The sequence below is a fragment of the Tachysurus fulvidraco genome, chromosome 11 (genome assembly GCF_022655615.1).
Source record: "Tachysurus fulvidraco isolate hzauxx_2018 chromosome 11, HZAU_PFXX_2.0, whole genome shotgun sequence".
In the NCBI taxonomy this organism is placed as follows: Eukaryota; Metazoa; Chordata; class Actinopteri; order Siluriformes; family Bagridae; genus Tachysurus; species Tachysurus fulvidraco.
Window position 1 is genome coordinate 21,279,956 of NC_062528.1, and position 22,500 is coordinate 21,302,455.

The 22,500-nt window shown below is 42.3% G+C and overlaps 2 protein-coding genes across 11 annotated transcripts in view; one reads left to right on the plus strand and one right to left on the minus strand.

The window, feature by feature from the left end:
- Positions 1-22,500, minus strand: part of LOC113645130 (tripartite motif-containing protein 16-like) — a 664,889-nt gene that overhangs the window by 298,108 nt on the left and 344,281 nt on the right. The gene's annotated exons all lie outside the window — the stretch shown is intronic.
- The window catches only part of kif1ab (kinesin family member 1Ab), a 47,230-nt gene that overhangs the window by 8,009 nt on the left and 16,721 nt on the right, over positions 1-22,500 (plus strand). For 2 of the 10 annotated variants that reach the window (XM_047820345.1, XM_047820339.1), the window contains exons 4-28: positions 1-54; positions 1,345-1,410; positions 2,281-2,459; positions 3,589-3,700; positions 4,752-4,829; positions 6,092-6,157; positions 6,271-6,288; positions 6,371-6,449; positions 7,054-7,132; positions 7,915-8,057; positions 10,191-10,324; positions 10,853-10,932; positions 11,830-11,905; positions 11,997-12,076; positions 12,152-12,342; positions 13,525-13,705; positions 13,840-13,912; positions 13,995-14,088; positions 15,837-15,985; positions 16,472-16,650; positions 16,841-16,978; positions 17,797-18,033; positions 21,390-21,508; positions 22,021-22,106; positions 22,203-22,341. The exon at positions 1-54 is cut by the window's left edge and continues 126 nt beyond it. In XM_047820345.1, coding sequence (XP_047676301.1) covers positions 1-54; positions 1,345-1,410; positions 2,281-2,459; positions 3,589-3,700; positions 4,752-4,829; positions 6,092-6,157; positions 6,271-6,288; positions 6,371-6,449; positions 7,054-7,132; positions 7,915-8,057; positions 10,191-10,324; positions 10,853-10,932; positions 11,830-11,905; positions 11,997-12,076; positions 12,152-12,342; positions 13,525-13,705; positions 13,840-13,912; positions 13,995-14,088; positions 15,837-15,985; positions 16,472-16,650; positions 16,841-16,978; positions 17,797-18,033; positions 21,390-21,508; positions 22,021-22,106; positions 22,203-22,341 — 2,830 coding nt within the window. Of the gene's footprint in view, positions 55-1,344; positions 1,411-2,280; positions 2,460-3,588; positions 3,701-4,751; positions 4,830-6,091; positions 6,158-6,270; positions 6,289-6,370; positions 6,450-7,053; positions 7,133-7,914; positions 8,058-8,759; positions 8,799-10,121; positions 10,325-10,852; positions 10,933-11,829; positions 11,906-11,996; positions 12,077-12,151; positions 12,343-13,524; positions 13,706-13,839; positions 13,913-13,994; positions 14,089-15,836; positions 15,986-16,471; positions 16,651-16,840; positions 16,979-17,796; positions 18,034-21,389; positions 21,509-22,020; positions 22,107-22,202; positions 22,342-22,500 lie in introns of all 10 variants that reach the window. The other 8 variants (XM_047820346.1, XM_047820340.1, XM_047820342.1 and 5 more) reach the window with 5 other exon arrangements.

Genomic DNA, 22,500 nt, shown 5'->3' on the forward strand with positions numbered 1-22,500 from the left:
TCCTACACCATGATGGGCAAACAGGAGAAAGACCAACAGGGCATAATACCTCTGGTACGTTATTATAGTGTAACAGACTCAGAAGGACAGAGACGTGTAACAGCAGCAGGACCTGGGGATCGGTTTAATGATTACTGTGTGATTCTGTTCTCGTGAAGAAGAATACGAGTTACTGTTTCCACAATGAAGTTATAATGCCATGTCACCGAGTGCGTCATTACTCATATCCGTCATCCTGTCACCTGCCGCTCTTTCTTCTCTCTCTTGAACATTTACCTTTACAGCATTTAGCAGACTCTCTTATTCAGAGCGACATACAAAGTGCTTAAGTTTCTATCACTGAATGCATGAACTCTGGTTCACTATATAGATAAAGAATAGAACGGGGCATAGAAGCCTTTATTATCGCCACATATACATTACAGCACAGTGAAATTCTTTTCTTCACATACCCCAACTGAGGAGGTTGGGGTCAGAGCGCAGGGGCAGCTATGATACAGCACCCAAAATGCAAATGATCCAAAATGCAGCAGCACAACTTGTTTTCAACCTGCCTAAGTTCTCCACACCACACCACACCACACCACACAGCACCCCTGGAGCAGGGAGGGTTGAGGGCCTTGCTCAAGGGCCCAGCAGTGGCAGCTTGGCTGTGCTGGGCCTTGAACCCCGATCTTCCGATCAACAACCCAGAGCCTTAACCAGTTGAGCCACCACTGACCTACCACCATGAGTCTAAATCACTGTTCGAAGTATTTTCTTATCATTTATTAATTTATTAATGGGGCAGTGGTGGCTCAACTGGGTTGTTGATCGGGGATCGGGGTTCACGGCCCAGCACAGCCAAGCTGCCACTGCTGGGCACTTGAGCAAGGCCCTCAACCCTCCCTGCTCCAGGGGTGCTGTAGTGGTGTGGTGTGGAGAACTTAGGCAGGTTGAAAACAAGTGCTGCTGCATTTTGGATCATTTGCAGAGGACAAATTGTGATCATAGGCAGACCGGACAGAAAGACCTGCAGTAGATCAGTATTGAGATGACAAGAGATGGAATCAGGTACCTGAGCAGCTTGTGTGGCAAAAATGGCAGAAAGGGAACAGAGTGATGTGGCGGTGACATTTCTGTACATTTCTCTACAGTACAATGAATAATGTTATAGCTTTGGAACACTGACTTATTAGCAAATTATAGCAAATTTATGTCGTTCCCTTACAAGCTGCTTGATCTTCTCTGTCATGAAGCTGATAAAATGATCTTACTGGATATTATTAGTACCATTACAATACAATGGCCAGATAAAGCCACACGATGTCCCCAGAATAAGCTCTGTGTGTGTTTTTGTGGCAGATGTGTGAAGACCTTTTCACCAAGATCAATGACAACGGAGACAACAACATGTCCTACTCTGTGGAGGTGAGAACTACAGCACAGTTTCTACACACACATACCCACACACACGTAACACCCCCCCCACACACACACTCACCCACACACACCCCCATTCAGACACAAACACATACCCACACACACACGTAACACCCCCCCCCCACACACACACTCACCCACACACACACCCATTCAGACACAAACACATACCCACACACACACATTCACCTATAAACACATACCCACACACACACACACACATTCACCCATAAACACATACCCACACACACACGAAACCCCCCCCACACACACTCACCCACACACACACACCCATTCACCCATAAACACATACACACACACACACGTAACACCCCCCCCCACACACACACACCCACACTCACCCACACACACACACACACCCATTCAGACACAAACACATACCCACACACACACGTAACACCCCCTCCACACACACACACACACTCACCCACACACACCCCCATTCAGACACAAACACATACCCACACAGACACACGTAACACCCCCCCCCACACACACTCACCCACACACACACCCATTCAGCCACAAACACATACCCACACACACACATTCACCCATAAACACATACCCACATACACACGAAACCCCCCCCCACACACACTCACCCACACACACACACCCATTCACCCATAAACACATACTCACACACACACGTAACACCCCCCACACACACACACACACCCACACTCACCCACACACACACACACACACCCATTCAGACACAAACACATACCCACACACACACATAACACCCCCCCCACACCCACACACTCACCCACACACCCACCCATTCAGACAAACACATACTGATATAGACGTCTCTTTGTGTATGTTCAGGTCAGTTATATGGAGATCTACTGTGAGCGAGTGAGAGATCTGCTTAACCCCAAGAATAAAGGAAACCTACGTGTGAGAGAGCATCCACTCATGGGGCCGTATGTGGAAGATCTGTCCAAAATGGCCGTCACGTCCTACAATGACATCCAGGACCTGATGGACTCGGGCAACAAAGCCAGGCAAGTGGAAGAGACAGAATATACTGTTGTGTGTGTATTGTGTCTAACAAAGGAGAGGCAGCAAGCAAAATAAGAGCAAGCAAACTCCACGTGTGATACTCCTTCAGAGCTGACATTTTTCTAGATCCCCACAGATTTCCTGCAGATTCAGATCCAGACGTGTCGTGTGATGTCACGACATGCGTTAGACCAAATCTCTCTTGTGCGAACATGAGTACAGCTCACAGACGTAACACACGTGTCTCACTGGGAGTTTAAAAGAAGAAACCTGTGATTGTGATTTCACCAACTGGCTGCAATAATGACTGCATAATACTGAAGGGACTGATCATATGATCGATTATTTAATCTGACGGTGTAATTAGATATCTAAAAGAAAGAAACACTTGTCTCTAGATAAACAAAGGGAAGAGCTCAAGTTATAATTGCTTTTCCGAGCACAAACTTGATCATGTGACTTCACCATAGCAGGAGTCTAAGACAGCTCAGTAGTCAGGACAGCTAATATTATTAATTAGATTGAGTTTGTGAAGGGGTCACGGTGGCTTAGTGGTTAGCACGTTCGCCTCACACCTCCAGGGTTGGGGGTTCGATTCCTGCCTCCGCCTTGTGTGTGGAGTTTGCATGTTCTCCCCGTGCCTCGGGGGTTTCCTCCGGGTACTCCGGTTCACTCCGCGGGTCCAAAGACATGCATGGTAGGTTGATTGGCATCTCTGGGAAAATTGTCCGTAGTGTGTGTGTGTGTGTGTATGTGTGTGAGTGAATGAGAGTGTGTGTGTGCCCTGTGATGGGTTGGCACTCCGTCCAGGATGTATCCTGCCTCGATGCCCGATGACGCCTGAGATAGGCACAGGCTTCCCGTGACCCGAGAAGTTCAGATAAGCGGTAGAAAATGAATGAATGAGTGAAAGAGTTTGTGAAGAAATTAAATGAAATTTAATATAATCCCTGTCACTTGCTGACCCAAATCACTAGAGTTTGTAAATGTAATGTAAGTTCTGTCAATTTGTGTGTTTTGTGTTTAGTTGATTAATTAAATCGGATGTATAATAGAATCAGAATAAATTGCAGTGTCTATGTTATACATCCTCTCTCTCTCTCTCTCTCTCTCTCTCTCTCTCTCTCACAGAACTGTAGCAGCGACGAACATGAACGAGACGAGCAGTCGCTCTCATGCCGTCTTTAACATCATCTTCACACAGAAGCGCCACGACAGTGACACGGACAACACCTCCGAAAAGGTGCCACGTTCACGTTACCTCCATGAAACCATATGTGTGGTTCGGTTTCTCTAATAAACACACATAATCATTCCTCAGAACATGTTTAGCTCCACAGTAACATGCAAAGAAATAGAAATGGAATCATTATTTCCAACAAAAAATTTAAACTTTCCATTTTTTTGGCCTTCGTTCGTACGTTTTCATTAAATGTTATTTTCAAAACTTCATTATAGTTTTGCTAATAATGTATTGTAACCTGATTAAATATGTGAACCAATGGAAAAAGAGAGGAGGTGGGGATTAACGTAGCTTTAGCCAAATATATAGCGCTTGACTAGATTACCTCGCACGGGGCACGATGGCTTAGTGGTTAGCACGTTCGCCTCACACCTCTGGGGTTGGGGGTTTGATTCCCACCTCTGCCTTGTGTGTGTGGAGTTTCCATGTTCTCCCCGTGCCTCGGGGGTTTCCTCCGGGTACTCCGGTTTCCTCCCCCGGTCCATTAACCAAAGACATGCATGGTAGGTTGATTGGCATTTCTGGAAAATTGTCCGTAGTGTGTGAGTGAATGAGTGTGTGTGTGTGCCCTGCGATGGGTTGGCACTCCGTCCAGGGTGTATCCTGCCTCGATGCCTGATGACGCCTGAGATAGGTACAGGCTCACCGTGACCCGAGAAGTTCGGATAAGCGGTAGCAAATGAATGAATGAGTGAATGAATGAAAGAATTTATTTATTTGCTTGTTAGCTTGTTTACACCCAGTTAACTCCCATGTGTCCTCTGCATCATAGCCCAGCATTATTTAGTATACATAATTCTAATAATGTTCTATATAATAATTAAACAGTAATAAAATAATAAAGATCTCTCCTTCCCATTTCTGTGTCTCATCCCAAGGATCCGATTCTACAGACTTCTGGCTTTAGTTGATGAAATGTTTGTAATTCATGAGCATGATTGGCTGAAATGAGATTGCAGACTGTAACCAGCCCACAGACGCAGTGATCATTAGCTCCTCTCTATATTACTGCTTTATTTCGCTGATGCAACTATTTTCTCACCGGATGCAGGTCAGCAAAATCAGTTTGGTGGACTTGGCAGGCAGCGAGAGAGCCGACTCGACCGGAGCCAAAGGCACCAGACTGAAGGTGAGACTTTAGTCATTCTGCAGTCCTAAGCGTCTGAATGTGTTACACCGGACATTAATACACTATTTTGTCCTAACGTTATCAGAGTTGAAGATTTTAAGATATTATCACATTGTGTTTTATATAGATTTATTCCATTACAGTTAAAGCATGGTCACAAACCTCAGGCTCTCACTACAGATACGTTATCGGTCATGATGATACAAAATGTCTAAATAAACATTTATATTATAAAAATAAAATAAAATTGACAAATCATAAAACAGCCGCCTTCTGATTAGTTAGAAGATTATCATTACATAAGGGCTGGATAAGGTGGTGCTTTGGCGAGATCTTTATTCCGATTGGTTTGGATCTGCATTACGACTGGTTCCAGTGGTGTTATAGTGGTGTTTTGGCTGGGATCTACATTCTGATTGGTTAAAGTTGTCCTTTGAACGGGATCTGCTTTCTGATTGGTTTACGTGGTGTGGTATGGGATTTGGGTTTGAATTGTGTGCTTATTTTGAGTGTAGACCTGCAATCTAATCGATTGTATGCTCATTCTGGATGGTGACTGCACTCCTGCTATAGTGGCATGGTGGCATTTGGTGGTCGTAGTGGTGGTGGTTGGGGGGTGTTAGTGGTGCTTGATGCTGGCTTTAGTGCAGTTAGTTACAGTGGGATTAAAGATAAAGCTTCTCTGTCATTGGTTGCAGTGGCACTGCAGCATGGCTTGTTATAGTGGAATGTTTGTGGTGGGGCTGTAGAGCAATTCATTGCATTTTAATGGATATAATCTTGGTGGTTACCGTGGTATTGGGGCAGAACTGTGGAGGACTGTGCTGTGTTCTGACTGGTGACACTAAAACTGTGGTCCTGGATAAGGTCACACTGTAGAGTACTCAAAATACTTGCTTTATAAATGACCAAAATTCAGATATACAAGTTATTTTACTTTAGCTGATGTTAAGCGTATCATAATTATACAATAATAACAAAGTGTCTGTTACATACTGCTGTGTATTGTTTTTAGACAGTTACAAACACTTATAACAGGTAACAGGACTGGAATAAAATCATTTTTGTGCAATGTTATATATTTACGGCATTTAGCAACCTTACAACTGAGGGTTAAAGGGCCTTGCTCAGGGGCCCAGCAGTGGCAGCTTGGTGGACCTGGGGTTCAAACCCATGACCTTCCGATCAGTAGCCCAACACTTTAACCACTGAGCTACCACATCCCATATATAATGTTATTAATTGAATTTTTCTGTCTGTAGGAAGGAGCAAACATTAATAAATCCCTGACCACGCTCGGAAAAGTGATTTCTGCTTTAGCTGAAGTGGTGAGAAACCTGATTCCATATAACATTACATCTGGAGCAGCTTGTACACACAGTATCACTAAGTATAATTGATTCTAAAAATATCATTTGTTTTTCTTTGTATTCATCTGTAGGATTCGTTACCGAACAAGGTGAGATACTGCGCTGGTTTATACTTTTATATTCTACTTTTATTCTTACTTATGATCTGACCCCATGATTCTCTGTATGTAGAACAAGAAGAAGAAGAAGGTGGAAAGCTTTATCCCGTACAGAGACTCTGTACTCACCTGGCTGCTCAGGGAGAACCTCGGTATGAGGCATTATTATTGTGTTAAGCATGTAGATGTTCAAATGATGTTAATCCACTCAATATTTTTTAATCACTTTAAATGACTTACAACTGTATAAGTCCCTGTTAATGAGCTGTTACTATAGAAACAATAGCCTATTAGCCTATAAATGCATATAGTATATGATAAAGTCTGATTAAAAGCCAATATGGTGGGCAGGGTGGCTTAGTGGTTAGCACGTTCGCCTCACACCTCCAGGGTTGGGGGTTCGAATTCCCGCCTCCACCTTGTGTGTGTGCAGTTTGCATGTTCTCCCCGTGCCTCGGGGGTTTCCTCCGGGGTACTCCGGTTTCCTCCCCCGGTCCAAAGACATGCATGGTAGGTTGATTGGCAGGTCTGGAAAATGATGCCCGATGACGCCTGAGATAGGCACAGGCTCCCCGAGAAGTTTGGATAAGCGGTAGAAAATGCATGAATGAATAAAAGCCAATAATAGATAATTATATATAATAAATAATAGGTAATTTTTGCTAGATCATCTCTCCATATGATTAGAATTATGTATCAGTTACTATAAACCAACACTGTGTTTAAACTGAAAACTGACCTGCGCTGTTTGGTCAGGGGGAAACTCACGGACTGCCATGGTAGCGGCTCTGAGTCCTGCAGATATTAACTACGACGAGACTCTCAGCACTCTCAGGTACGTGTACAGTCAGTAATACACTAAACTCCAAGTATTCTACACTATACCGTCAAATGTTTATGGTGCCCTGAACATCACACCGCAATCTGTCCTCAAGACAGATTCCATATTCCAAGACCATGAGCAGTAAGATGGACTTGCTGTTATAATCAGCTCCACTCATCTCTAACCTTCTGTTGGGTTTCCCACTAGATGTTGGATTGTGTCAGTGTGGATTAGTGTTCATTCACTGACAAGAGCATTAGTGAGATCAGACTTCTGTCCTTCTATCAGACAGATAACTCCACTCCAGTTCATCCCAAAGGTGTTCACTGGGGATAGAACACTCAAGATCTTCAATCCAACCTTCACTTCCACACCATGTGGACTCAGAGGCATCCTACACATTTACATTTATGGCATTTAGCAGACACCCTTATCCAGAGTGACTTACAACTGTGCAACTGAGGGTTAAGGGCCTTGCTCAGGCCCGGCAGTGGTAGCTTGGTGGACCTGGGGTTCGAACCCATGACCTTCCGATCAGTAGCCCAACACAATAACCACTAAGCTACCACATCTCTACCACATACACAATTGTGTGTTTCCAACTTTATAGCAACGGTTTGGAGAAGAATCGTACATGAGTGTCAGGTGTCCAGACTTCTGGTCATCTCTTCTACAATCCTCCCATCACTCCAGTTGATATTTTTTGCAGCACAGCCGAGGGTCTACACTTTGTAATCTTTTACTGCCATTAATTTTACACATGTCAAGGTTATGTTCTGTTGTTCTGTACTCAGATACGCTGACCGTGCGAAACAGATTCGTTGTAATGCTGTCATTAACGAAGACCCCAACAACCGCTTGGTGCGTGAGCTGAAGGAGGAAGTGGCTCGTCTGAAGGACTTGCTGTACGCCCAAGGCCTAGGTGATATCATCGAGAGTGAGTCTCCATTATATAATATTATAAATAATGTTTTATTCATGCAGGGGAGTCTCATACATGAACACAAAGAACCCTGGGAATATAGATCTCTCAGATTAAATACTCTAGGACTATTAAGCCTTAAGTACATAAGATTCTCAAAACATCGAATGATCGGTTTACTTGACTCTTGAAGTCATGGGAATAGAAATCTGGGAATAGGAAACAATGTAAAGATGATGCAAAGATTCTGGGAAGAACCTAGGAATGTAGGACTCCAGGGATGTACAGTAGGGCTTTAGGAACATAGGCCTCTGGAAACATTTGATTATAGAAATATATGGAATACCAATCCGAGGGAGCATACATTTTTGGGAACATTGTGCCCTGAGAGTGGAAATATACAGTAGGAGTCTGAGAATGTAAAACTCCGGCACTATTAGATCCTGGGAACAGATGCCCCTGGAAATAAATGTAGGACTCTGGGAACATGTGGATCTTCATTTTACTTAGATACATGCATATAGTAGAATCTCTGGAATTAATAATCACTCTGAACAAGACATACTGTATGTCGACACACATGAAACTACTGTAGGACTAGAACAAGGAACTCGAGCTGCAATTATTGTAGAGTTTTTGTGACTAAATTCGGGACTCTGTGTGGCAGGTGAATACATCAGAGGAATGCATCTGTCTTCCTCTCTTTCTTTTCCTCAGCCTATCGAGCTGCTACTCCTGGAATACCTGCTCAGAAATGTGTGTATTTCTGCACCACAATGCCTTGCAGTTTAAAAAAGACCATAGCAGTGGCTCAGGACCACCACAACCATGGCTAAACTGTGGTGCTCCTGGGTCGTTCTGTTCACTTCTACATGCTTCAAGCTAATTATTATTCATTAAGGCAAGGCTTGGTAGCAGCTGGCTGGAGCCTTCTCTCTCTCTCTCTCTCTCTCTCTCTCTCTCTCTCTCTCTCTCTCTCTCTCTCTCTCTCTCTCTGTCTCCCAGCCTACGTTCACATTAGAAGATGCGTCATTGATATCTTGCTCAGTTTTTATTGTATTAGTATTACACTTTTGTTTAGAATATCTTTAATGAGTATTTATTAGTGTTATAAAGTAAATATAAAGGCCTCGTGTGAAAGCCGACCCAGCTTCTGGTGTTAGAACAGAACAAGGAAGTCTTTATAACAGTTATAAACAGTATTAGTAATAGTATTTCTTTTTGTTTGTTTAAAGCAAAGGTAGTCTCTCAGCCAAATATGTTTGTTTTTATTTTAGTTTAGATCTATGAGACTGAAATAATTTAGCTAAGGAGTAAGCTAAAAACGTCATCATTACGAACCATAAGGTATTTCTTAATTTTAAAATACCAGGAACTGTCAAATTTACATATAAGCTTTCTTCTGTAGTTACACCATTAAGAATCACAAGGTTGGGCCTAAGATTGCAGCAATACCAAATTGAGGGGAAAAAGTGATGATGGTTGTCCAGATGGCTTTTCTCATAACGTTCCAATGTTCAGTTACGTGGCGAAGTTCGGCTCCTGGTGAATTGCACTATGTCCTAAAACACATGAAGCGTGCTTTGGCTGATGGACTACAGTTTACGGTTAAGAGTAGGTTTGCTATTAGAACAATCACTAGATCTTATTGCTTTTTCTTTTAACTAATATGCTCACAGAATTGCTGTTAATGTGAACGTAGGATCCCTAAAGCAGATCAGCAGCTCTAGCTCTGGCCTCATGACCAGCACTTGTCATGGCTCAGGCATGGTTATAACCCTGAAATGAATTTGAGGCATAAAATTAATGTTTTTCACAGTAACACGGTTTTGAATGTCTGGACACTGTCATGGTCTCATTGCTCGTTGTTAATGTTAGAGTCCTCAAATTTATGCTCATCGTTTGCTTTGTATTGGCTCTGTAATTAAACAGTGAAGCTTCATTTCTTTAATTTTGTACACTTCTTCCTCTCTCTTGTTCCCTGCGTCCATATAATTATCCGTTTTTTTGACCTCCACATTTTCCTGTATCTCTCCTTCCACATTCTCCTGTTCTCTTTTCCAAAACATTTCTGGACAGACTTGTCCAACTACAACGCTAACTCGAATAGTGTCTGGGCTGTCAATCAAAGCCGTGATCTCTTCACAGTGACCAATGCGATGACAGGGATGAGTCCTTCTCCCTCTCTTTCGGCTCTCTCCAGCCGAGCCGGATCCATCAGCAACTTACACGACCGGATCATATTCACCCCTGGCAGTGAGGAAGCCATTGAGAGGCTCAAGGTAAAGGAGGGGTTGTGGATGAAGGGATGAAAAAATAGACATGGTTTGATACATTTTTTGATCTGTTGGCTGATCGCTAAACTAAAAGGTGTTCAGTTGTTGATGGCATACATCATACAATAGGATGGATGAATGGACATGTAAAGAATGGATAGACTGTCAATCAAAGAATGTATGGGTGGATGAATAAATAGATGGTTAGATTGATGGATAGAAGGGTGGATGGGGTGGCTGATGAATAGATTGTTTTATGGATGGATGGATGGATAGATGGATTGTTAAATGGATGGATGGATGGACTGTTAGATAGGTGGGTGGAAGGAGTAAATTATCCATCTCTCTAGATGGGTGGATAGTTGCATAAATGGATGTATGACAAAACTGATGGATTTGTGAACAGGTGGATGGCTGGTTAGGTAGTTAAACAAATGAATGGATGGATGGATGGAAGAATACATGGATGGATGGTTACAACCAAAGCAGATATGGGCTTTAAGACAATTTCATTAATTGTTGTGCTGCCTTTAGGAAACAGAGAAGATCATTGCGGAGCTCAATGAGACATGGGAGGAGAAACTAAGGCGAACTGAGGCCATCAGGATGGAGAGGTCAGACTCACCCGAGTATCTCAGTCCAAACAATTTATAGTCAATAATTAATAGTTTGGCAAACCAAAAAAAAGTCTTATGTTGATGTGTGATAAATAATTCAGTTTAAATTGAACAGTGAAGAAGAGAAGGCATCTTTCCATTCTTATATTCAAATATTCCATGCTAGTATTTCATAACAGAGCAGTATCTATGGCATGTATTATTCATGTTCTTTTAAATTGTCTTTCAGCTAAAGTAAAGTTTTCTTGGTGGCCAAACCCAAAACATCAGTTTCTACTGGAAATGACCTAATGATCTCCATGAAACATTTCAACACAGATTTAAAATAATAGAATAAAATAATTTTTATAGTCAATGTTCCCCAACCTTTTTGTCGCCGCGGACCGGTCGATGTTAATGTTCCTTGGGCGGCCCGGTACCATTTGGTCCACGGACCGGTACCGATCCGCGGCCCGGGGGTTGGGGACCACTGGTCTATAAGACTCCAATTATAGATTCAGTTATAAATCCAGGTTATATCTTAAATTCTCATCATTTGAATTACAAAAAATTTCAAAGTGTTGATTACAAAGAATTCCATCAGACTACCAATAATCACTGAACCCCAATGTCACCAACAGAGACCATCAAAGTCCCATAAAACACCTCGAAATCCCATTAGAAATCCAATAAACAGCTGTAGGATCAGTCCCATGTCATCGGTCAACCATTATTATTTTCTATACATGTGCGATGCATATACCATATACATGCTGTCTAATTAGATATGCATTTCGTGTGGTTACCATGTCATACAACAGTCATAACAAGTAATTCCATAGTATAAAATATGTTTTCTATTAAAACTACACGTTTTGCTAATACCTGTGTAAAGTTCATAACTTTTCTCCATAGGGAGGCTCTTCTGGCTGAAATGGGCGTGGCCATGAGGGAAGATGGAGGCACTGTCGGAGTGTTTTCACCAAAAAAGGTCAGAGGAAACTCTAGACGCTGAGATATCAGAATTCCTGTTAGTTATAACTGAAGGATAATTGAGAATTTGCATTGATATGAAATTTCAGACACCTCATCTGGTCAATCTGAACGAAGACCCACTGATGTCTGAGTGTTTACTGTACTACATCAAAGACGGGATCACCAAGTAAGAGTTTTATTTTCGCATGTGCAGTAAAATGATTAAATCTACCTCTCTCACCTACTGACTCGTCGTTACCAGGGTTGGCCGTGACGATGCTAGCTGTAGGCAAGACATTGTCCTGAGTGGACACTTCATTAAAGAAGAGCACTGCAGCTTTACAAGCAGCACTGGACCTTCGGGAGAGGGAGTGGTGGTCCTGGAGCCATGTGAGGACGCAGAGATATATGTCAATGGCAAGAGAGTGACTGAGCTCACAGTTCTTAGATCAGGTGAATCCTACTGGATAAGTTTCATTTCTGATACAGTAACCCATGGAGGAGACTTACAAAATAATGTATGTTGTTCTTTGTTGTGTTGATTTGTCATATAGATATGGTCTGGTAAGTGTTTTATAACTACAGTATATCCTGAGGAGCTTCTAGTTCCTCAAATGTTTTTAGAAGCTTATAGTTTTCTCACCCTTGTTTCCAGAACATTTAAGTTCCTCAACCATGGTTCCAGGTACATTTTATGCCTTTATTCCACCGAGGCAGTTCGAGTGCTGGTTTGGAGCCAGAGCCTAATTTAGAACCAGTTCTTTCTGTTTCGACCGCCAAAGCATCGGCTCCGAACCAGGAAAAGTGGTTCTTAAGTAGCACCAAAACGTTGCTGGTCTAGACTTAAGAACCGCTTGCGTCAGGAGCTGTGGGCGGGGCTGTGGGCGGGGCTACTGTTAGCGCACTTGATAATGTACCTTAAGTATACTAATGTTTAATACATTTTTACTTTACCGCGATATGATATATTATCAGCACACATGATAGTAGGAAGCTACATGCTAAGGCTAAATTTTTTCTGTGTTAACGATAAAATAATGTTATGTACTTTATCGATTACAACCTCCGTTTATACAGATTACACGGATCTGCACGTACACGTTTTATTCGCCGCGTTTGGATGCCAATGTAGGTTCACAAAGCCATGAGCATTAACAGTAAAGCAGCATCTGCCATGATGTGTTTGTGTTTGCCGCTGCTGCGCTAATGTTGCTGGGACACGTGACACGTATACAGTGACGTCACACTCGGCGCTGTGATGGCTCTCTAGCCGGTGGAAAGGCAAACCGGTTCTTAGAAGGTTCGCCAGTAGAACCAACTTTGAACCAGCACTAGCGCTATCTCTGAACCAGCACCCGGTTCTTTCCGGTGGAAAAGGGGCATTAAGTCCTTGAATGTAGTTTTCATTCATTGACCCTGTTTTCATCCATGGGCCTTTGGACACAACCAAGGAACTAAAAGCTCCTGGTTGAGGAACAAATCTATTATTCTATTATTTCTAACATGATGGCTATAACAGATATCACCTTTGTGAGATACAGTCTTAGAAAGAACTCTTCACTGGTTCTTAGGTTCCATTTTATTTGATGGTACCTTCAGTTGGTAACATTCAACTGCATATGGTATTCCTCTCAGGGAACCGTATCATCATGGGAAAGAGCCACGTTTTCAGATTTAACGACCCAGAGCAGGCGAGGCAGGAACGGGAGAGGACACCATGCGCCGAGACACCCATGGAGCCCGTGGACTGGGCCTTTGCTCAGCGAGAGCTTCTGGAAAAACAGGGCATAGACATGAAACAGGAGATGGAGCAAAGGTATGAGAGTCAAAGTAATAACAATAAACATAATAATAAAGCAACTCAAGATAGAGCTGTGTATATTTTTTATATATCCAGCATGGTTTACTGGTTATCCCATTACTTACCTTGATGTTTGTCTTGATCTTCAGACTACAGGAGCTGGAGGATCAGTACCGCAGGGAGCGGGAGGAGGCGAGCAACCTTCTGGAGCAGCAGAGACTAGTGAGCAGTGCTAGCAAGTCTGAAAATAAGATATGCCTTTCCAGAAATGTAGAAAAGTTTTAACCTGTATTTTGATTTTTAGGACTATGAGAGTAAGCTGGAGGCTCTTCAGAGGCAGGTGGACTCACGGTATTACCCAGAAACCACAGAAGAGGAAGAGGAACTGGAAGAGGAAGGTGAGGAAAGATAATATCAGTATTAATGTTAGGTTATATTAGTATTATTAATGTAAGGCTAGGTTATATTAGTATAATTAACGTAAGGTCGGTGTGGACACACCCTGATTTTCACCTTACTGAAGTCATTTGTAATGAACTGGAACACCAACTGCACGCCATGACTCCTCAGGTGACCTCCAACATCCTGTGGAAGCTGTTATAGTAGCAAAGAAGAATTCAATACTAATTCCATGAGTCTGGAATGGGATGTTCAACAACCAGATATAGGTGTCATGGTCAGGTGTACACATTTTGGCCATCGTGTGTATCAAGTATATAGAGTACAGAGAAAATGGAGTACCACATAGTACCTGGTCACATTCAGGTCTTCAGAGTTACATGAGTGTGGTCAAGTCAGAGGTGGTATTGGTGAGGACAAAAACCCTACAAACCTTGAGACGTACCAAATGGAGACTGTCCTGAATAAAACAGTCCCTTTACTTCTGTCTCTACAGTCAAAATCATACGGTTGAAATGCAGGTTTTGGGCAGTGCAAGCCTTTTAGGTTTCTATATACAGTAGAGAGACCATTCGGGAATTGGTATTTTAAGAGGTTATATTATTATACTTTCCAGTCCTAGTAAGGACCACATCTGCTGCAATAATCAGGACAATCAGGAGTGACTCCAATCCATCCATCCATCCATCCATCCATCCATCCATCCATCCATCCATCCATCCATCCATCTATCCATCCATCCATCCATCCATCCATCTTCTACCGCTTATCCGGGGGCCAGGTTGCGGGTGCAGCAGTCTAAGCAGGGATGCCCAGACTTCCCTATCCCCAGAAACTTCCTCCAGCTCTTCCCGGGGGAATACCGAGGACTTCCCAGGCCAGCCGAGAGACATAGATCCTCCAGCGTGTCCTAGGTCTTCCCCGGGGCCTCCTCCCGGTTGGACATGCCCGGAACACCTCCCCAGGGAGCTGTCCAGGAGGCATCCAAAACAGATGCCCGAGCCACCTCAGCTCATTATATTTCAAAAAACCCTTATGAGAAAAGTGAAATCAAGGACTGTGACATCGCCCGGTAAGGCGCAACCGGGGCCCCACCATGGAGCCAGGCCCGGGGTTGGGGCCCGGCCGGGTTCAGCCCGAAAGAGGGACGTGGGGCCGATCTCCTGTAGGCCCACCACCTGCAGGAGAAACCGTAAGGGGCCGGTGCAATGTGGATTGGGTGGCAATCCAATCCACATCCACACCCAATCACCAGACATGGAATCTGGCACTAGGGACATGGAGTGACTACAATAAACATTTTAAATAACAGGAAGTTCCTCAGGATACATCATCTAATGACTTTTACACACTCTTCTGCTTCATATTAAACTCATAACATGTGGATGGTTTCAGCATATAGCTGTGTGTCATCAGCATATCAGAGGAAGTCAATACCATGTTGATGAACACGTAGCAATATGTGCAGGGGAAAAATCATTCAAATATTTATTTCTGTAGTCATAAAGAAATCATATTGTCTGATCTGGATGGAAGTGGTCTGATCTGGACACATCTGATCTAGAGGAAAAGGCATGTATAATTGAGATAACACACAAATGTTAGATAAGTGAAAGTTTGTGTTTAGCTCTTTAGCAACAGAATCTACAAACACTAGTTTAGAGCAAGAAATGTGGGAAGCTGTTACTGTCAATTGTCTAAAAGTGTGTCATAGCTTTAAAGTGTTAAATGTTTCCATGTGGTACAGTGCCATGGACACAGCGGGACATTGAGCTGGCACTCTGGGCATTCCGGAAATGGCGCTTTTACCAGTTTACCTCACTGCGGGACTTACTGTGGGGAAATGCCATTTTTCTCAAGGAGGCCAATGCCATTAGTGTGGAGCTCAAAAAGAAGGTGAGAGAAGATGACAGTTCTAATGGCTTCACCTGATAATCACCACCAACTATGAATTATAGATATTTTACGAGTGTGTGTTATTTAAGACGTAGAACAGCATCATATGATGCGGCCTGATGTGAAGCAGAATTACAGTTACCACTCTCAAATTGATTATTTTTCCAGTAACAGAACATCCCCAGGTGTTTTAAAGTCTAGTAGATACCTTTTACCATAACAGTTGCCATTTAGAGCAGCAAATCATAGTTTGATCAATTTCTAGTTACATTTAATGTTGAACAAGTGAGTTCCTATTGTCCCTCTCTCTGACACTGGAGACTCCTTCCATAAATTTTATGTATGTATGTATGTATGTATGTATTTATTTATTTATTTATTTAGAGCATAGTACCACGTACCGTACTCATGTACCGTACGCTGTCCTGGATCGAAACATTTTGTTTTGAATTGGCATGGTGTAATTCTTGCTCTGTGTCTCTCCAGGTTCAGTTCCAGTTTGTTTTACTGACGGACACACTTTACTCTCCGCTCCCTCCTGACCTCCTGCCTCCTAGCGTGGCTAAAGACCGTGAGAAGAGACCTTTCCCTCGCACTATTGTAGCTGTGGAGGTGCAGGACCAGAAGAATGGAGCCACTCACTACTGGACCTTAGAAAAATTAAGGTATTTATTTCTGATATGCATATTAATGTTTTCATTTCATTTTGTGTAAGAGTTGTGGTCTTATTAGCAGCCATGACTAAAATGCTAATGCTATAATCCTAATGTTGCTAATTATATTGTTAATGCAGCAGTACAGTGTAATATTTGTAAAGTTTTCCTGTAATTAAAGCTGAAGTGAGTGTTTTTACAGACAGAGGCTGGACCTGATGAGAGAGATGTACGATCGAGCAGCTGATATTCCCAGTAGCACCGTGGAGGACTGTGACCATGCCCTGACTGGCGGGGACCCCTTTTATGACCGCTTCCCCTGGTTCCGCCTTGTTGGGAGGTCAGTACCGGTCTGTGTGTGTGTGTGTGTGTGTGTGTGTGTGTGTGTGTGTGTGTGTGTGTGTGTGTGTGTGTGTATGTTGTGCTTCTCACTGCTTTGAGATCCAGCAGCCGAGCTTCTGCTTGCACCCTGATATTTCACCCACACCATCACTGAGTCACTTTGCACTTACAGACATTGAAACGTCCAGATTTTATTAAGCTTCCATGAGTGGAAAGAATATTACTGTGTTCTTATGTGAATGCTCCGTTACAGGAAAATAATCAAGGATTATCAAGTATTTATTCATCCGTTTAAGGTCACAGTTCATGTTGTGGAACATCTGTCTTGTAGATCTCAGCCGGTCAGTCATATGCCCCGTGTCACTGATACCAGAGAATCCTTCCATGCTTTAATCCTTTCATCTGACCTGAAACATCTGACGTTCTCTTCTGTATTTGGCACGTTTGATATTTACTCTTATTTGTGCGTTGTTTAAAATGCTGTTCATTTCTGTTTAACTAGATACGGTAGCTTTAGATGGTGTATATGTACCGTATGTACTGTAAGTTCCTAGTATTATTTCTCATCAAAAAACTAAACAAAAGGAAATGCGGGAAATAAAGACGAACCCTCGGTACTGTACATAGCGACAATGTAAATGTAGTTAGGAAACACAAATTGTTACTTGGTATTCAAAGTCTTGGTAAATCAGGACCTAAGTGCATATGTGCAAGTGTGTGTGTGCGTGTTGTGTGTGTGTGCGTGCGTGTGTGTGTGTGTGTGTGTATATGTGAAGGCTTGTACTAACCCAGTTCCCGTGTCTCCGGCTGCACCAGCACTCCCATTCTGAAAACGTGCATGAGCGAGCGCATGAGAGACCCCTCCCCCTCCCCCACCCTCTCCGAGCCCGACTCGGATGTAACCGAGCTCGCAGACGAGCAGCATTATGGGAAGGAGGAGGAGGAGGCTGAGTCAGAGGACCTGGACGATGAGATGAGTGTGGAGGAGGGCCGTCAGTGCCGAGGCCAGGACCCATTTTACGACCGCTGGCCTCTGTTCTGTTTAGTGGGAAGGTTGGTGAGGCTTCAGGAGCTTCGCTGCCAGAGGAAACCAGCTCTTTCACACACACACACACACACACACACACACACACACACACACACACACACACACACACACACACACACAAACACACACACACCTACGTGGAAGGTTTACACATATGAATACAGATGACGTGCCCTAAACAGATTTTTTTCTCGCAGTGTGTCTGGGTGAGACTCGAAGTTTGTATCAGGACTCAGATCCCAACTCAATAATGTTTCTTTTCAAATGAGCTTTCCGGAAAAAAAAAAAAAAGAATCTTTTACAGCCTTCACTCGCTCCTCATTAGTCCCTGCCTGGTCAGTGTCCCGCTGCTGGAGATGAATCTGCGAGTTTTCGTGCTGTAGATTTCGTGCTTCTATAAGCACTCGATTTCACTTAAAAAGCTTCTAGAACCTTCACTGATGTCTGAAACTGAACTTGTCTTGTGGTAGTTGATTATTGATATACTTCGATATAAAATGATAAGGAATGAAGAGACGACTACGGTGGCGAAGAAGTACAAAACAAATGAACAAATCTGAAAACACAACGACAAGTCAGACAACCCGGAAACGGTAGGTATCGTTTTTGAACGGAAACTTACCGATCATTGTACGAGACACCTGTCACTCAAGATATACAGATATGGAATCTTATGTGTAATGTATAAAGTTCTCCGTTTAAATATAAGAAAATAACAGAATTAATCCACAGTAATCCGTTCCATCCATTCATTCCAACTTTTCCCTGCGGCAGACTGTTGAACTTCATATATACCTTGAGTGACAGGTGTCTTGTCCAATGATCGCTAAGTGTTCCAATCACAAACTATACTGTACCAACCTCCTCCGGGTTGTCTGAATTGTCGTTGTGTTTTCGGATTTGTTAATGTGTTTTGCACTTCTTGGCCACCGTAGATGACAAAAAGGAAGCATAAATTCATAACATAAATTCCCTGTTAGCGTAAAAGAAATCGTGATGAATCTTAAGTTTGTAAATTTGTTCAAGTTAAGTTTAAGATCTAATTACAAGTTCTACAGTGCTTAGGAAAAGATTTTCCTCCTCCACGATTTCCTCTATGTTTGTTCCACTTAAATAAATTATTTACAGTATATCTGACAAAATTCAGTACAAGACTCAAACAATTCAGCAAATGTGAGTGATTATTAGATCGATTTTTTCAACATTTTCAACTCTGCTCTTTTCCAGCTATGAGCCGTAAAACAAAACACCAGGAAGGGGGCAAATACTTTGCATCTTATCTTTTACAGCACTCTCATGGATCAGATGTTTGTTCAATCCACAGAACATCTAATACTTGATTATAATTTTTGATTGATTCGCCACTGTGGCAGTAACACAGGACACACGTGTGTATTTGTGCTCATGTATCAGCTGATGAAGGTCAGGATGAAAGAGCTGGTTTCGACTGCAGCGTCTCACCCAGGCATGCCAGAGCTCAAATTTATATCCCAATATCCTTTAACCTTTTTTTTTTTAATCGATTGGCTTTTCACCTCCTTATTCACTTGAACACATTAAACACCCCGTGATGTGTGTTGACTTTAATTTGACTTCACCTTTCAGTTCACGTGGAGTGAAATTCATCTTTCTTTAAGGTCGTTACAATTTATTTATTTATTTATTTATTTATTTATTTATTTATTTATTTTCCGGTGTGCATCCGAACCGTCAGAGCCAAATTTGAGATTTATTTTGGATCGCTCAACATTTTTGTTTATCTGAGCATGCTGTAATTTTTTTGTGCCTCACCAATCTTGTCATAAGCTCCTCCCCTCTGGCACGCCTCCTGCCACGCCCAAGGCCAATCAGAGATATGGCCTTAAAACCCATTTCATTTAAGCGGGGAAGAATCGATGATAAATACATTTATTATTAAAAAACAAATAAGCAAACAAACAAAAATTGAAGCCAGAAGTAAAGGGACTGTCTGAATATAATCTTCAATCTCGATATAAAGCCTTTATTCATAAGGATTTCATAAGACATGCATAAGCACTGAATAACCTTTAAAGAAAATGTGTGAATTTGTGTGAAATGATTTATATACAAGATGATCTGAGAGATAGACATGCTCTATATTATATATATATATAATATATATATATTTTATATATATATATATATATATATATATATATATATATATATAATATATATATATTTTATATATATCAAAGCTAATTTCCACCAGCTAGCATAGATCATTTTAAACATATTTCACGTTCTCTTTATTACTGTTTATGTTGATGCATCATAACGATGATATAAACCCAACGGCGGTACAGTACTATAGTAAGTGTATTTAATAAGAGTTGAACACTAAAATACACACATTTCACATTTATAATGCTACTTCGCTAGCTACGGTCGCTGCTTTGTTTTCTCTTCTTTTTATTAACTCATTGTCTTTATCTGTCGCTTAAAAGGTGTTTACATCCAGAAGGTCTCCTTATATCTTTTCCTCCAAGCCAATTTAAACTAGTCTCACAGTTTTAGTTATATATGTGCACCTTCCTTTACAAGTTTAATGCTATCTAGTTTGCAATTTGAGATTATAATGTTTCTAAAAGAAGCATAATGATTAGTTTATAAACAGATCCATTGGAAAGTAGGTAGCATTATGAGACAGTAGTGTTGCTACAGCTACCATAGTTACTTACAGTGTAGTTAACTGTTTAGCAGCTTTAAAGAGAAATAAGAAGCATGCATGATCCTGATTGGTTAGCTTTGATTCCCAATAATCACAATAAAGTACGTCACTCGATCCCAGGGTTGATCCCAGTTGCTTTGCTTTGCTGTCGGGTTGAATCTGGAGGAATTGTAATGTCGACCTTTGTTGACCTTTGTTGACCTTTTATGTACATCACGATAGCTCAGTGTCTCGGGAAATCGATGAATAATGTCAGAAAACATTTTGAGGTAGGTTTGGCTCCGCCTCCAGCAGGTTTGTTTTCGCCCCCAGGTTTTTGCCTGTTTTTATTGCTGTGTAAATGTGTTCTTCAGTGTTTATGCATGTGTTATAACAGTAAATAAAAGCAGTCCAGTTTGTAGCACAGAGCTGCATTAAGCCTTGCTAGTTTATCGCCTCAGCTCATTTTTCTGAGATCGGCGGGGGATCGCTGGGTTTTAAGAGACCAGCAGCAGACGCTTTCTTTGGTTTTTGCTGGAGCAGCTTCCTGTTTGGTTGCTTTTTTGTGTGTCAGTGTGGTGTTGTGTGCAATGGCAGTGTGGCTGCGTCGACCTTAAAAAAAACCTTCATCCTGCACTCATTTTTCCTCTTCTAATTGATCTCTCACACTCTTCCTCTCGTCATCCACAGGGCGTTTGTGTACCTGAGTAACCTGCTGTACCCTGTCCCTCTGGTGCACCGTGTGGCCATCGTGAGCGAGAAAGGCGAGGTGAAGGGCTTCCTCCGGGTCGCGGTGCAGGCCGTCTCAGGTACCATCACCTCACACTATCTGCTCATTAGCACTAGATAAATAAATGTTAAGTGTTAGTGAGAAAATACAAACATTCAGAAGCTGTAAAAATACAAATTTTATTTAATTACTAAGATTCACCACAGAAGGGACGAAAGAAAAACAAACTCACAAAACTCAAATTAATAATAAGAATAAAAATAATAATGAATGACTGTTTCATTTTAAATAGCTCAAAAATTATAAACCACCCCGACACAGAAGAAGCCCCTCCCCTAAATTAACAGCTAAATAGGCCTGGCCCCGCCCTTAAATTTACTAATCACTATAAATATCTCTGGCCCCTCCCCTCAAAATGTACAAATCACCATAAATAGGCGTACCCCACCCCCCCACCCCACAATTTAATAAAGCAAAGCAAATGCCGCCTTCCTCAATCCAGATCATCCTTAAATATTCCCTGATATAAACCCAGCAGTCTCTTTACAGTAACAGATTTGGAAGTCAGTACCTTGATCTTTCTCCTCACAGCTGACGAAGAAGCTCCGGATTACGGCTCGGGCGTCAGACAGTCAGGAACGGCTAAGATCTCGTTCGAGGATCAGCAGTTCGAGAAGGTCTGCAGCGCTCTGGTTTCTAAATATCACAATTCTAACAATTTAACATGCTTCACTTTCCTCTGGTGACACCGGAGCTGCTGTGTCTGTGCTCAGTTTCAGACGGATTCGTGTTCGGGGGGAATGTCACACTCCAACACGTCTCAGGAGGAACTGCGCATCGTAGAGGGAGAAGGACAAAACGCCGAGACGCTGAGTCTCTCAGCCGACGAGGTCAACAACAACACCTGCAGCAGTACGTGAGGCGAGGCAGTGTCGAGTGGAGCTACAAAGCTAAAGACTACGGCTATCAGTTTAATACAGAGTCTGAAATGTGTCAGTGGTTTGATGGATACGAATCTAGCACTCATCTGCTATGTTACACAGAATAAATCCATCATTCATCATTAAAAAA